Source organism: Natator depressus, chromosome 14 (assembly GCF_965152275.1).
Source record: "Natator depressus isolate rNatDep1 chromosome 14, rNatDep2.hap1, whole genome shotgun sequence".
Classification (NCBI taxonomy): Eukaryota; Metazoa; Chordata; order Testudines; family Cheloniidae; genus Natator; species Natator depressus.
Window position 1 is genome coordinate 25,546,751 of NC_134247.1, and position 15,766 is coordinate 25,562,516.

General features: G+C 52.1%; 1 protein-coding gene across 7 annotated transcripts in view; it reads left to right on the forward strand.

Annotated features, from left to right (window-relative positions):
- Window positions 1-15,766, forward strand: part of MYOCD (myocardin) — a 92,336-nt gene that overhangs the window by 63,159 nt on the left and 13,411 nt on the right. For all 7 annotated transcript variants that reach the window (XM_074971165.1, XM_074971160.1, XM_074971163.1 and 4 more), the window contains 5 exons: window positions 2,633-2,808; window positions 6,296-6,421; window positions 11,332-11,576; window positions 12,156-12,309; window positions 13,642-14,595. In XM_074971165.1, the coding sequence (XP_074827266.1) occupies window positions 2,633-2,808; window positions 6,296-6,421; window positions 11,332-11,576; window positions 12,156-12,309; window positions 13,642-14,595 (1,655 nt within the window). The remainder of the gene's footprint in view (window positions 1-2,632; window positions 2,809-6,295; window positions 6,422-11,331; window positions 11,577-12,155; window positions 12,310-13,641; window positions 14,596-15,766) is intronic.

A 15,766-nucleotide genomic window follows, 5' to 3' on the forward strand; every position in this document is an offset into this window, starting at 1 on the left:
CACATCAGTTCTTAAGGCTTACGGTGACAGAGAAATCCTTGAACCAGTGACCTGCACTGACAGGGAGGGTGCAGACAGGGTGCCCGCCGGGCGCAATGGAGTATGTTAGATCCTCGCAGAAGCCAGGCAGGCAGCACGTGCACTTCTGGAGGGAGCGCAGCCTGTCTGCAGCCTAGAAATCACAACCTGACAGCCTTGGGAGGGGAACACAGCCCATTGCTGGAGGGGGACAGCAGCAGCTGCAGCAGGCAGATCCAGGGCAGTGCCCTGCAGGCAAGAGGATGGCATGGAGGAAGGAGCCCACTGAGACAAGTTTACCTCATTATCCCTCTCCTTGGCTGCCCTGGGGCTGAGGTTGCGGGGTTTGTTCCAATAGTTGGAGCCCTTGTGCTGAGGGTATTTGCACCCTGGAGACCCTGGCAGCCCTACCAAACCACTTGTGTGTTACTCCTGATACATGAATGTTAGTGGGACTGGAGCCCTTCGAGCCCAGTGCTAGGAGTACTGCGGCTCATGGCTAGGCGAGCAGCTCCCAGACCACTAGGGTGCGTAGCCCAGCACTTAGCCAAGCTCTGCACTGGGGGACCTGTAACTATGGTAACTAGCAATGCTCCTGTGGTATTTCCTCCCACCAAGTGCCTTGGGCAGATGAGCACAGACTCCAGGAGCTCCCCTAGTGCATAGCTGGCGACAGCAGGGCCAGTGACTTAGCAAGCTATTCCACACACATGATGGAGTCTCTCATCTGCTTTCTCCCTCCGGACAACACACCCTGTGCAAAGAAAATGGGCGATAATGCCTATCTGGTCAGACAGAAGGCAGAGGTCAGAACACGTCGAAGTGTGTTGGTGAGAAGCTGCACACTGCTAGGCTTGGAGCACGGACAGGTGGACCACTCTTCCCCAGCCCTTCCTCCTTCCCCAGCTGTCCCCGAGCTATCTGAGTGCAGAGCTGCATGATAAGATTGGGCAGCATATGACCACAGCAGCAGTAATGCCTAAGCCTTCCAGGGGGTCTTGCAAAATAGCCTTGCTTTTTCAGCACTTTGCTTATCAGCACAACCCTGGGGTCAAGAGCTCTTGTCCATCTGAGTGTGGGACACTGCCCTGGGAATCCTCTGGACCAGGCTTTGGTGGGATTCCGGAAGCGCAGTTAGTCATTTGGAGCATTTCTTCCAACTCTTTGTACTTTGTGCAGAGAAGCCAGGGGAGGGGAGGGGCCTGGAGATTTGAGACCTTTGTTTGATTCACGCCTTGGCTTCTCTGCGGAGGCTCCAGACAGGCTCAGTGCATCCATTGGTTTTGTGATTTAAACATTTGTCCAGTGGGAGGAGGACCCTCCCCCCCCGTCATTTCACACAGGCTGCTGGGCACTAGCCCCTCTGGTGAGAACAGTTTCACATACCTCTGGATTCAAAGCAACCACCTAGGTGGGAAACACTCACCCCGAGCTACTTCCTGAGTCTACCAGTCCTGGTGTTCTTTGGAGATGAACACCACACTCCTATTCTGCAGTTAAGCACCTCAATCTGTATTCAGACTCATAACCCCACAACCTGATTTGCAGAGGTGCTGAATACCTGCAACTCCCATGGACTACACTTGGTGCAGTAGGGGGCCTATTACACTATTTCCCAGGCTCCAATTGCCTAGCCAAGTTCCTAGGATCCCCCACTTTCCCTAAAGACCCTGAGTCAACAGCATCCCATTCACTAGAGGGGAGCAGAATCACTGTGCTGCGTTTGCCCACGAGAGTGTCGCTCACGAGTGTGCTGCCTCCACAACGTGCCCAGTGAGGCCAGTGAGAGAGCAGGAGCCTGGGTCTCCGTATTTTTGCACATCCATGTTGGGAGGAAACATATTAGGGCTTAATGATTGAAATGCCCCAAGTTTCCAGGGCCTGATCCCCACAGCCTGCTCTGGAGCAGATGGATACAAATGGGAAACAGACAGACACATCTGAAATAAAATCAGTTCAAAGGATGATAACCAGAATAAGCCAAAATCCATCTGCAGCGTAGAGATTTCAATGGGGCAGGTTTTTCAAAATCTCTCCCTACTGCCCTCTGTGATGCTCTTCCCTGCCCCTCTACATGAGCCTGCAGGGCACTGTCCTCTGGCGCTCCTGCAGTCTGAGCAGCTTGCCTGACCTCTCCCCTCATGGACTCTCCATCTCAGCTCAGATCTCAGCTGCACTTCTGTGAGCCCCTTACTAGAAGGCCCAGATCTGTAGGTGGATGTGTACAGAGTATTAGGCATAAAACGGGCACAGAGACACCAAAACCCTGATATGATTTTACGGGAGTTGTTTCTTGGGCACTCCAATGGGATGCCTATGTTTGAACACTTGTATGAAAGATGCTGCACAAAATACAGCTCCACATCACAGCCAGGAATATCTGAAATGCCCATACTGGAATCAGGGCACTGTTCCCAGGGGCTATTGCTCATTCCATCAAAATCACCCTCCCCTCCTCAACTGTGCTCAATGTGCTCCCACACCAGGTACTGGGGGCTGGACTTGTGTATTGTAGGGGGTTTGGTATAGCCGCTGAAATGGTTCATTGCACACGTTGCTATGGCTGTCTCTGTTTACGCACCACTGACCCATTGCCTTTGTTTCACTTGTTAAGGTGCCCAGGGGAGCTTCTCTAAATCAGCTGATGCTTTTGCCTTTGAAGAAGACAGTAGCAATGATGGCCTGTCTCCAGAGCAGGCCAGGAGGGAGGATTTGCAGGGCTCCACAGAATCAACAGCAGGCACCAAAAACTCAGAGGCAATTTCCTCTGCCACATCAGGGACAACTCAGGTAAAAAAAAGAAAAAAAAAGTGTTCTGTGGGCAGGCCAGGGCTTGGCCCTGGGAGCCAGCTTGGGGAAGCCTGTCCCCTCTGCCCAGCGAGGGCATTTGGACATCCACCCAACACTCTGAATGCAGGAATACTCTGCACCCCATGGGGGGGGGGGTGCTCATCCCCTTGGGCAAGCGATGCCCAGGGCTTAGGAACTTACTGCTGGGTTACTGTGGGGCTGCACTGCAGAGCCCTCCCGAAAGCTGCTCACAGTGCTGACTCTTCTCTCTCCCCCTTGCACGCACCCCCTAGAGCAACCTTCAAGTGAGGGCTTTAAACAACCTCCTTCCACCCATCCACATGGTCATGGGGAAGCGTGTGCTTGCTAGGGAGGGGGCTGATTCTGCCTCCGTCTCAGCCCACACTCAGGAGACCATCCCTATGCCAAGAGTCCCACAGACCGCAATGGGCTCAGAGAGGTTCTGCTCAGTGTGAGCAAAGGAGGCAGTATCTGGCCTTGGGAAGCTAGCATAGTACCCTCCTATATAGAGTGGAGACAGGGGGAGCAATGCCTAGGCTGACCATCCCTGGGAGCTCTCAGACTGGCACAGGCTGCTTAAAAGAAAGCAGAGATGTGGCCTGCCTGGCTCAGCCTTCCTGTACAGCCAGCTGCCCTGGAGTCTCCATGGAGCCTAACTGCTTCATTGCTTCCTTTGATCTATTTCTTTGCTTTATATCTGGGCTGGAAGGGACAGAGAGAGAGAGCATCTAGCTCGATGCCACATACTGTGAAAAGGCTCACTCACTCCCAACCCAGCCTGCCCTGGCAAGGGGCATTCAGGTCAGAGAGTGAGAACAGGTGACTGATGGGCAGTGCGGTCATGTAGGCACGGAGGAAAGAACGGAGGCCAAATGCTTGTGTAGCTTGCAGGGTCTGTGGGGCAGCAAAGGCCCGGTGCATTTCCAAAGTTTCCACTGGTGCCAGATACTTTCTGGAAGATGCTGCAGCAGAATCCCACGCACCGATCTTGCAACTCACATGAACAGCCTCTGCTGTGACAGTGCCTGATGTCCAGTTCCAGTCCCTGCCATCACTCAACAGGGACAAGGCTCTACCCAAACATTTCTGGCCCTTTCAGGGGGTCTGACTGAATCTGGCTGTAGAAGAGGGGGCAGTGCTTATCTTTCTTCCTGTCCCTACTGCTCTAGGATGCAAATGCCTTTGCTGTGGCTTCCCCTCTGCCCTTTCTATTGGTCACTAGGCATTCGGTGTTAGTAGTTATTATTTGTATCACCGTAGCACCTAGATTCTCTTGTAGTTTTGGCAGCTTTAAGCATGTCAGCAGCTTTTCTCCTTGGAGACCACAGACAGGAGAGGAATCGAGGCTGAAAGGCTGTGAGGCTGAAAGGGTGAGGCTTTCCAGACCCAAGGGGCAGCAGGGGGCATGGGGAGTGGGTACAAGCAGACAGTAGAACTGGCTAGCAGCGGGGCTGTAATGCTTTTCTCCAGACAAATCAAAGCTGGAGAGCTGGGCTTTGCTAACTAGCATCAGTGTGCGGCCAGTGCTGTAACTAGCAGGTTGTCAGTCAGCAGCTCCCCCAGAGTGACGTCCCCGGGTCTTGATGCGTCTCTGTAACTGCAATCGGAGGTAGTGGCTGTGCACGTGGCTCTGGGGGGAGGCCTTTCCTTCCGCAGCATTTCCCCAGCATTTGACAGTAATTAATACCTTTGAAGGAGATCAACTCCGTGAAAATGGGGGACTGCAGGCCACTCCAGGAGTAACACAGAGCGCTGCTGCCTGGGAGGGAGGGTCAGCAGCTGCTGTGGGGATGAAGCTGCAGGCCATGCTATGTGTATGCATCCCCTGTCAACCTCCAAGGGGAAAGGGCAGCCCCCAGCGGACAATTCCATGAGCCTTGCCCAGGGTCCCCAGGGAACTTGCTCTGACAGGGACTTAATGAGACAAATGGGGACCCAGACTCAGGATCCTGAAAAAATAAACGTGCTTTCTCTTTAAATCCACTTGTGAAGCATGGGCTAGTACAAGATCCCCGGGCAGGACCCACTCTGAGTGCACAGGCTGCAGGCAGGGGAAAGCAGGGGGATATCAGTCTCTGGTCGTCCCAGGGAGCACTGGGGTGTTCTGCAAAAGATCCTGAGATATTGTTAACCTGCCAGTGACGGATTCTTGGCTAGGCAACTCTTCTCCATTCCAATGTCTTTGTTACACAGCGTACTTGGCATCGGGTACCTCAATTTTCCAAGCACTTATGGCAGGTAGCCAAATGATTGTCCATTTGGTTTGTCTAATTGTATCGGCCTGATGAAACGCTATTGGTGTGAGACACATATAAACCAAGGCAGGGCATCAGGAAGGTTTGTTCTGACTTGCACTGAGAAATCACTGTATTCCAAACAAGCTTCTAGGAGAAGATGGATACAATTGCACATGCAAGCTGCCTGTGTGGGATATCCCATGAGGGCGATGACTGCAGGGCTCCAGTTAGGAGCAAGATTTCATCCTGTCTCTTAGTTTGTTCCTCTGTTTGACAGAGCAATCTTTGCAAACTGGGTTTTGGTGGCTTGGGTGATGTAAATAGTCCTGAGGAACAGAATCCGTCGGTTCTCGTGGTGCTGGAGTATTTAATTGCTGGTAGCATGATACCAACAGCTGCCCATGTACAGTCTAGCCCTGGTGCGGAGGCTGCGTGTGGGTAGTGAATGGGGTTTGACACCGAGCAGGGAAGGTCTCAGGTCTCGTCCACGCTCCCCCTTACTCCCAAGGCTGGAGTATGGGAAGAGAATGGGAGTGCCCAAGGAGACACCACCCTCAGTGGTGAGATCCAGGCTTAGAGCTCACTCCTGGTACGAGGAGCACTGGAGGTGCCTGGTGGCTGTGCAGCAGCACTCTCATTAGTGCAGGACCGAGGGCCTCTGCCTGCCTCTCGGGTTCAGCGCTTCAGGTCTGGCTGCACCGCAAGCTGGAGGTGTGATACCCATGCTAGCTTGGAGGCAGCTACAGAGCTCACGATAGCAGTGTAGCTGCAGCGGCCCGGGTAGAGGAAGGGGCTAGTCATCCCGAGTATGACCCGTCTGAGATGCTAGGTACATACTCGGGGTGGCCAGCCCCTCCCGCCACTTCCACTGCCGCGACTACACTTTGGTTTCTGGCGAGTTAGTGTGAGTATATCGACCTGAGCTGGAAACGATGTCCCTGGCTCAAAGGATAGCCCCACCTTAGAGGTGATAGCTCCAGAGGCTGCAGAGCCATCGCTGCAGTCCGCACATGCCCTGAGGCAGGCAGCTAGTGCATGTTCAGGAGGATCCCCAACAACACCGTGCCAATCAGCCACAGACCGCTGGGAGGCTCACACCCACTTAGGGTGCTGGCTCCATGACTAGAGAGGGAACGTTTTTCCACACATGACAAGGTTTCTTAATGCTGCTTCCTATATTCCTGGACATTAGGTGCCACATGCTAATGGCGACTGATTCTTGATTCCAGGATCATTCCCACAGCTCTGAAAACAACGTGACTGACCTGACATCAGTGCAAAACAGCCAGTGTGAAAGCCCGAAGCAGGTGAACGGCCAGCAGAGCCCACCCCTCCCGGTGCCTGCGGTGGTGAAGGTAACGTGTCTACCCCATCGCCTTGCGAAGAATGACAACACGGCTAGCTGAGTTTTGCTGATTAAAGTTTAGCTACATTTTCTTAATGCACTTTAGCAGCCAGTTTCAACCCACAGTACTGAAACCCTGCCTCAAGGCTGCATAGGCACCTATGTGTCTCTTCAGAAAGTGCTGCTGTCCATAGGAAGAGAGGATTTTGATACTAATGCACATTTCACACAATTGTAGAATATTACAGTCATGATAGATAGATAGATAGATAGATAGATAGATAGATAGATAGATAGATAGCCTCTCCTGCAAGGTGTGGCTTACGCTTCCTCCATTCTCTCTCTCTCTGGTGCTTGCTATTACTAATATTAGGAGTGGCTTCTCCCCTCTGCTCATGTGGGCTGGGCTGGGTCATGGGTTCTTTTCTGGCACCTGGTGTCTTCACCCAAGGTGACTCCTCACTGGGCCATGCAAAGGAATGACACTCCCAAAATAACAGAATAACAAACTCCCAATTCCTCCCCCGCTCTGGCTCCTTCCCCTGGCACCATCTCAGGCAGATAGTATGCCAAGGCTGAGTCCCGAGGTGGAGCACTGCAGCACTGTGGCACTGGCTGGCTTAAATAAAAGTCATCTGATTTTATTTTTCACCCCTGAGAGGGGTAGGACCCTTTCCCAATCCTACCAGGCTCACTGCTCCCTGGCCTGGGATCCTCCTTGAGTCTCAGCTGGCTCTTGGTAGCCAGGCCAGACCGCTTTGCAGGATGCTGTCACTGCAGGGCTGGAGCTGCCAGGTCCATGCAGCTAGATCTCACAGCAGAGCCAGAATGCTCTGTGGGAGGAATGGCAGCTCAGCAGGGACACCCAGCTTCCAAACCAAAACCAAACTTCAGCTGTTTCTCTGAGTCAGGCTGTCCCCTGCTAGGGGCTATGCAGCGCCCACTTGTCATTGGTCCATGGACTGCTTGGTCCAGATCACCCCATGCAGAAGTCTCCCGCTTGGCCCAGCAGGGTTCCTTCTGTCCCCACCCCAGCTCAATGCATGCTGGGAAATGGGGTCAGAAGTCTCTGGTAGCCATTATAGTTGTAGTCCTTTTGGTAGGGCCCCCTTGGGTATGTCTACACTACAGACGAAGCCCAGGTTTGTGGGATCCGGGCTTATGGGCTTGGTGTTTCCAAGCCAATGCTTGAGTGTCCACACTGCATTTTAAATCTGGGTTTACAACTGCTGGACTCTGTCTCTCAGCAGGACTCAGGCTCTGACCCATCTCCAACAGGGTCCTAGAAGCCAGGTGCTTGCTGACCAAGTCAGACTGATTTGTATGGCAGTGGAAGGGGCTTGTGCAGTGCAGTGCAGACATACCCATAGAGACTCAGTCTGGCACTTCAGGAGCTGGCAAACCCCAGAAAATGCTCTGTCCCCACCCAGCCTCCAGATTCGCAACTCTTGGCTCCGTAAATGAGAGTGCATTGTCTGAGCCAGTGCAGAGGGAGGGAGGGAGCAGCTAGGACCCAGGCCATGGGACAGACTGGCTTGGCCCCCCATCCTGAAGAGCTTGACAGGGAAACAAATGCAAGGCAGGATATGGGCCAGCAGCTCCTAGCGTGATGATGTGAAGATTCTTGATGAGCAGAAGAGATGGGAGACTGATTGAAGAGGAGGGTGTAGTGGGAGATTTGAAAGGGAGGTTCTCGGCAAGTGGGCTTTAAAGATCAATGCCAATACCCTGAGTGGCACCCAGAAGTAAGCAGGGAATCCATGTGGGCTCTGAACTGCAGGCAAAATGTCCTTATTTTGCCCAGCAATACCGAGAAAGCAGGCAGCCACATTCTGCACCAGGACAAGATTCTGAGTGGTCTTTGAGGGGACCCCCATGCTGAAGGAACTGCGGTGATCTAGTCTATAGAGATACCAGCCACCATCACCACACCAACCAGAAACAGGCCCTTCTGGTCACCTCCACCAGCTGGGAATGTAAGAGAAATCCCTGCTCCAGAAGTGCCCCACATGGTGAACCTCACATAAGGATAAAAGATGTACAGTGCTCCTCCATCCAGACCATCAATCCTGAGATGCTCTCCAGATGCTACCTACTAGAATCACCTCTGTCTTGTCTGGACTGAGCCTTTGCTTAGCTTGTTCCCAGGCCGGGATCCCCTGGAAAAGTTTGCATAAACACTCCCCTTGTTCCCACTGCCCGGGACATGTCTCACAGCACACATTGCTGTCCTGAAAGACCACTCACCCCTTGATGCTGGGATCTCAATATCATGGTCATTGTTTTATTAGAGTTATCAGCATGCCAAGCCTCAGGGTCACACAGAGGAGTTCAATACAGTGCATTAGAGGGCTGGGCTCCTCGCACTCAGAGCAGCACAGTCCGTAGTGAGTGTGACTTCTCAGTCCCCCAGCAGTACATTGAATTAGGCTAATCAATGTAAATGAGTAGATGAGTAAGAGGACTGGCCTCAGATGAGGATTTTAGTTGCTTTAGAGAAAGCAGCTTTTGGTTCCTCACTGAGCAGGATTTATGCAATGTTGTTGTAGCCATGTCAGTCCCAAGATATTAGATTAGACACGAAGAAGAGCTCTGTGTAGCTTAAAAGCTTTTCTCTTTCACCAACAGAAGTTGGTCCAATAAAAGATACTGCCTCACCCACCCTGTATCTCTGAGCAGGATTTAGGCCTTTTGAACAAACAGCTGTGAGAAGAGAGGATGTTATTAAGTCATAATACTCCTCTGACACTCTCAATGCTATTCTGCTGTCATGCATGGGCAGATCTCCCAATGCAACATGATTAGTGGACACCCACTGGGAGGTCCAGGAATGGAAAGGAAGCAGAATATCAGAGTCACAATCTGCCAGGCTGACCTGAGAGCAGAACTTTAACCAGAGAAATGCAACTTAGTAAAAGTTAACCAGGTCCTTGGTGCACGTGTTATCCCTATAGTACAATGAAATGCACTAATTCAGTCTGTAAATCAGTCTGTAATCCCCAATGCCCAAGTGACTGCAAAGCCTGGTATAAAGCTTGTTTGCTCATTCAGGAAAGACAATGGGGACTATCTCTGCTTAGTTTGCTGCAGGTCCCCTCATTTTCCATTGACTTTAATGATCTAGGTAATTGCACACTGGGATTTTTTTAATGGAAGCACTAAAATCAAAAGAGTGAAAACCCCAATTATTGTCCTGCTCTGCACAGGAGACCCCAGGGCTGGTGTGCTGCTCTCCCTGCATGAATGGAACTCCGTAGTGGATCCCATTTAAGAGCCGCCATGAAGGTCAAGGAGTAGAATTGTGCCCTGCGAGAAGCCCTGGATATTGAATTCTGACACAGTCTCAATGTGGGCAATTCTCTAGGTTCTGAGTATTAGATAGCCCCACCAGCTACACGGAGAGGGAAAAGAATACAAACTAGGAATGCAAAATTCAAGATAAAAGGGAAGCTCCTTGGATACTATTGGTTCATCTGGTGTGACTGGAAGCAGGTGCGTCACTTCGGTGATTGTCACTTAGAGACAGGAGTGGTCTCCAGATCTGGGGCCTTGGCATGTAGGCAGAGCCCTGGAGGGGAAGGACCACTTGGGGCTCACCATTAGGATCAGGTGACAGTGCTGGGCTCAGGACATTACTCCTAGGGGAATTCTGCACCACTGCTCATGCGCAGAATTCAGATTTCTTTGCTTTCCTGCAGAAAAAATGACTTTCTGACAGGGAAGCAAAGGGCAGCTGCAAGAGCAGTCACGTACCACTCCCTAGCACAGCAGGTACATCATTTCACGCACCCGGAGCAGCTGGCAGAGAGCTAAATCACCATGGGGCTGGGGACACCCCAGCCAGTGGCTTCTACCCTGAGCCAGGATCAGATGCTAGTCCCATCTGGGCTGGAGGCAGGAGAAGACAGGACTTCCTCTTCCCCTGCAAAGTGTGTCTGGGGCTGTGTCAGACCCACCCCCAGAAACCTCCCGCAGCTGCAGGAAGCTCAGCATCCTCCCCTGCTTCCTGCCCCCATTGCTCCTCAACTGTGTGGGGAGGGGTCATTGTACAGGCAGCTGCTCCCCCATCCACCCAACCCCTATGCATCCGGACCTCCCATACCCCGACCCCCCTGCCAAGCCTTACCATGTACATTCAGAACTCCCCTAGCCCTCCATACCTGAACCCCACCCCACTGAACCTCAACCCCTGCATCTGGAGCCCCCTTTCACACAGACCCTCTGCCTCTGGACCCCCACCCCTGCACCCAGACCACCACCCACTGAGCTCCCTCCACTCAAACCCCCACCATGATGCCCCAGTCTCTGCACCAACCTGAGCCCCCACATCCAGACCCCCAACTAGCTGCACCCAGACTCCCACCCCACCAAGCCCCACTCCCCCACACCCAGACCCCTCTGCTGAGCCCCTGCCACCTTCACTGGGAAGCCCCTGCAGAGTCCCATTGCCGCTGTACCTGGAACACCCCCAACAAGCCTGTGAGCATCCAGATCCCCCCACACCTAGACCCCCCACTGAGCTGCCTGCACACAGATTGTCCCACACAGAATCCTCTCACCCCACACCTGGATCCTCCCACACTGAGCCCCTCCATGCTTGGATCCTGCCTGGTTGAGCCTACCTGCCCCACACCTGGTGCGCCTGATGCAGAGGGGCAGGGCCCCAGGGTGTTTCTGGGGCAGGCCCAGGCCTTGACAAATAAAACTTGTAGAATTTTAAAATTATGTGCACGTAATTTTTAATTTTTTGGTGTAGAATTTTTAAATTCTTAGCGCAGAATGTCCACAGGAGTACGGACATTCCCATCCTCTGGTTCCAGGTCTCTAAATTCATACATGTGAATGTCATCACTTAGCCAACTCCAGCTCAGGGCCTGATTTCTCAGATAACCCCTGTTCTTTTCTCTGTATGACATGCAGTCAAAATCGTCCAGCGACAGCAAGAACCGCCACAAAAAGCCCAAGGATGCCAAGCCGAAGGTGAAGAAGCTGAAATATCACCAGTACATTCCGCCTGACCAGAAAGCGGAGAAGTCTCCTCCGCCCATGGACTCAGCCTATGCTAGGCTCCTCCAACAGCAGCAGCTCTTCCTGCAGCTACAAATCCTCAGTCAGCAGCATCAGCAGCACTTCAGCTACCCGGGAATCCCCCAGGCGCAGCACAAGTGAGTCAGCAGCCTGTGAAGAACAATGTCTGCACAGTAGACTGCGACTTAGATGTTTTGGGGGGCTTTCTAGGCTCTCCTGCAGGTCCCTCCTCGATGCTTATGTGCCTGTTGGTGCAGCATAGCAGGGATCTGGAAGCACAGTTTGAAAATGTTGCGCTGGTCACATCCAAAGCGTTATTCTGATTGGCCAGATGGAGGGATGACAGCCACATAAGGCCTCCTTTGATCCCCCCTGAAAATGGACAAGGAAAGATAAGCATCCTCAGTCCTCTCTCTGCAGCCCCTTCCGTGAACTCTGCAGGCTCTTGCTGCACTCCTTCCTAGGGCTCCCCATGCCCTGCTATAGTGTCTCCAATGTTCTTTACAATAACCTCTAGATGGAGCATTATATACTGGGACCTTGGGGCACCCCTCTAAAGTGAAGAAGAAAGCAGCTATGATGTAGAAGTTAAATCATATTTTAGATGGGCAGGGGCTGTTCTTTGGCCATCCTTCCATAAGTAAGTCCTGTTTTCTATTAGTAAATGTGGCAAAAACTGGACACTGTTACCCAAAACCTCTCCTTTGTAATTTCAGGCAACCAAGTGAGCAAATGGTCAAAAGTTCAAACTCTTCCTCAACTCCAGTCACCAACATGCCCCTTTCCCCAGTGAAAACCACTTTTTCCGGACAGACCTGTGTTTCTTCTATCAAACCAGGCCCTCTCCCTTCCAACCTGGATGATCTGAAAGTGAGTGCAAACCTCCCATTAATCATTCGTTAACAGTAATAGTATCTAGCGACACCGTACCTTACAATGAAAATGCTTTGAAGTCTATCGGGCATCCCAAGGTAACAGTGATGAGCTGGTTGGAACCTGAACTTGCATGTTATAGAGCAAGCGAATGCAGCAAAATGTACAAGGCATGGAGAAGAGCTAAGTGCCTTTATGTTTCACAAAGTGCTCGGCTTTGTCCTGAGACAAATGACGCAGTGGTACTAGAGACCATGGTATTGCTGCTGTGCAGGAATCCCCGAATTGCCATCAGATTGAGGCAGGAGGTCAGAGCTGTGCCAAATGTTTTCAGGAGAACCCAAAGTGGTAACTCCTTGAGGAGCTGTCTGTGGGGAACAAATCCAGGAACTTATGATTTGAAAAGCATGAGCTCTTACTGACTGAACTTAAGGACTAGTCCTGTAGCTAGAAGCTGTTGCTGAGTCACTAACTCTTATATAGACCAGCCCCTGAGGGGAAAGGGTGGGGAATAAAGACTCACGCTAGATTGATTAAAAACAACGAGGAGTCCGGTGGCACCTTAAAGACTAACAGATTTATTTGGATATAAGCTTTCGTGGGTAAAAAATCCACTTCTTCAGATGCATGGAGTGAAAATTACAGATATAGGCATAAATATTTTAATTGATGTGGGTCATTTACACACACAATTCTTTCAGGTTTTGTTACTTAAACTCAAACATGATTAAAGTCCCAGACCAGTCTCTTGCGGAATCAGGATGTGTAAAATAATCCTTATTATTCAGAGACATGAATAAGGATTAGCAAGTGGAGCATGTGTGTAATGAAGCCCTGGCTGAGTCATCTGGGAAGCCTGAACCTGAGCCATATGGATCTAAAAGCATGAGCTTCTGTTAGCTAGCTGGCCTGTTAGCTCATGACCAGTGGCAGACTCACAAACCTCTATAGGAGGGCCAGCTGCTAGCAGGGACACCAAGCCCCACTGTGTCAGCCTGCGTTCCATGAGAATTACCTCCCTAGGAGCACTGCTATCCACATTACCCATTCACAGCTCCAGCTCTCCACTTATAGCAGCTCTGGCTGCTGGAAGGAGGAATGTATTTCCTCTGCTGGGACACAATGAGGCTGTTAGGCTGTGTATGGGGCTTCTAGTGACTGTGAGTAACAGTGAGGGGTGGGGCTCGGTCCCATCAGGCAGGAGGCCAGGAGAACTCTCACTGCTGGAAATATCCACAGCAGGGTATTTCCCCACAAGTGTGTAAGGAGCATGACAGTGAGGAGAGGTGCTAGAAGTGACTGTCACTAAATGGCTGGCTCTGCTTCTAGGTGTCAGAACTGAGGCAGCAGCTCCGAATAAGAGGCCTCCCCGTATCCGGTACAAAAACGGCACTGATGGAGCGTCTGCGGCCCTTCCAGGACTGCAGTGGCAGCGTGGTGCCAAACTTCAATGAAATAACGACGGTCACCTTTCCAGTCACCCCAACAAACACACTGTCAAGCTACCAGTCACAGCCCTCGGCCAGCATGCTATCCAGCAGCTTCTATCAGTTTGGCAGCACCAGCTCCTCCCCACCCATCTCCCCAGCATCCTCTGACCTTTCCGTCAGTGGCTCCTTACCAGACACATTCAATGATGGACCAATAACTTCTCCACAGTTTGGTCTCCAACCATCCCCTGTGCATGGCAGTGCTGAAGAAAGCCTAATGGGCAGCATGAATGGAGGGAGCATCCAGTTGGAACTGGAAGGGATCGACACAGAGAAAGACAAGATGCTGGTGGAAAAACAGAAGGTCATCAATGAACTGACGTGGAAGCTGCAACAAGAGCAGAGACAGGTGGAAGAGCTGAGGATGCAACTCCAGAAGCGAAAAAGGAACAATGGCCTGGAGGAGAAGCAGCCACCCACCCAGCATTTCTTCAGTGTTCCTATCAAGCAAGAAAACGCAGTATCCAGCTGTCCATTCTCATCAAAACAAACTGCCTTGAAAGCCCAAGCGAACAGCTTGGATAAACTAAGTAACTGTGGGACACCGCAACTGCCTCACATTGTAAACAGTCTTTGCATGGAGTCAGCGGGCAAGAGCACCATCACCTCCTCCACGTTTCTAAGCCCACAGTGCTCTCCACAGCATTCTCCACTTGGGACTGCAAAGAGCCCACAGCATATCAGTCTGCCACCATCCCCTAACAGCCATTACCTTCTCTCTGTGTCCCCTGGCTCGCAGGGAGAAGGGCGCAGTGTTTCCCCACAGGCCAGCAATCGACTTCGCCCAGCAGCGGTAAGTGGGGAATGCACAAGGCTAATGCCATTCTGTCCTATCTCAATGGAGATTGCACTGGTATTAAAGGTTGCTTTGGGGGTTGTTTATCCAAATCTCTCTGGCCTGGGAATGAGGTTGGGCACAGGCCATTCCATGAGCTCTCCAATGTGCCCTGACTCTGACAACCCTGGAACACCAGAGGAACAGCCTGTCCTGCAGCACTTCCACATCCTTGCTCCCTGTCCTGCCTGGAAGCAGGATGTGCAGCTGCCCCTAAATTGTATCACTCGGCAGCTTTGTCTCTGTCAGAATCGTAAACTGGCCCATGTGAGCACAACAGGGCTGCACAAAACAGACTGGGTTTTCCCCTACAGCTCGGGCACTCACAGAACAGTCTTTGGCTTGCAGCATGGGAGCCCAGGCTTAAAGCGCATGCGCAAATGGGAGTTCTCCAGGCAGAGCCAAGGGTTCTATCCCAGGAGCAAACAGGGCTAGCATGGTCAAAGTAGGGCAGTAGTGAGTGGAGTAGCATCTGCTCCGTCTCCCCTCACCAAGCTGTAGGCTGCATCTTTGTGACTCTACACAAAGCAGTGCCACAGGTCAGGAGTCCCGTGAGCTCCTCTCCAGCCTGGGCCACCTGGCCTACTGACTTCCTTGGCACCCAGGAAGAGAGCAGCAGGAGTGCCAGGGAGAGCTCATCACCCAGGAGCGTGGGTGTGCTGCACAGGGTGTGCCCAGACACAGCTACCGCTCCATGCAAGCTGCCTCCACCACACAGGCTGAGGTCAGAGTAGCTGGAAGGGCCAAATCCTGAGCACATGCAGTGACCAGCTCCAGTGAGTTTGCCAAGACCCTGGTGACACTGGATGTGTTCACAATCGAGGGACAGTTAGGAACAAAATGACAGGAGCAACATGGGCAGGAGCAGTGCAGCCCAGGAAGAGGAGGGCAGCTCTGGGAATCCGGGGGCACAGGCAGTACAGTTGGTTTGGGGGTTGCTTACCCAAATCCAGGGGGCCCTAAGCAGGAATATTTTGGGGGGCCACCCACACAACACATACTAAAAAAGCAAATAGGGAGGCCCTTGAGCTGCTTGGGGCCCTAAGCAATTGCTTAGTCTACTTATACCCAGTGCCGGCTCTGACAGGGGAGACTGCACACCATTGCTGACCTCCAGGGATCAGAAACC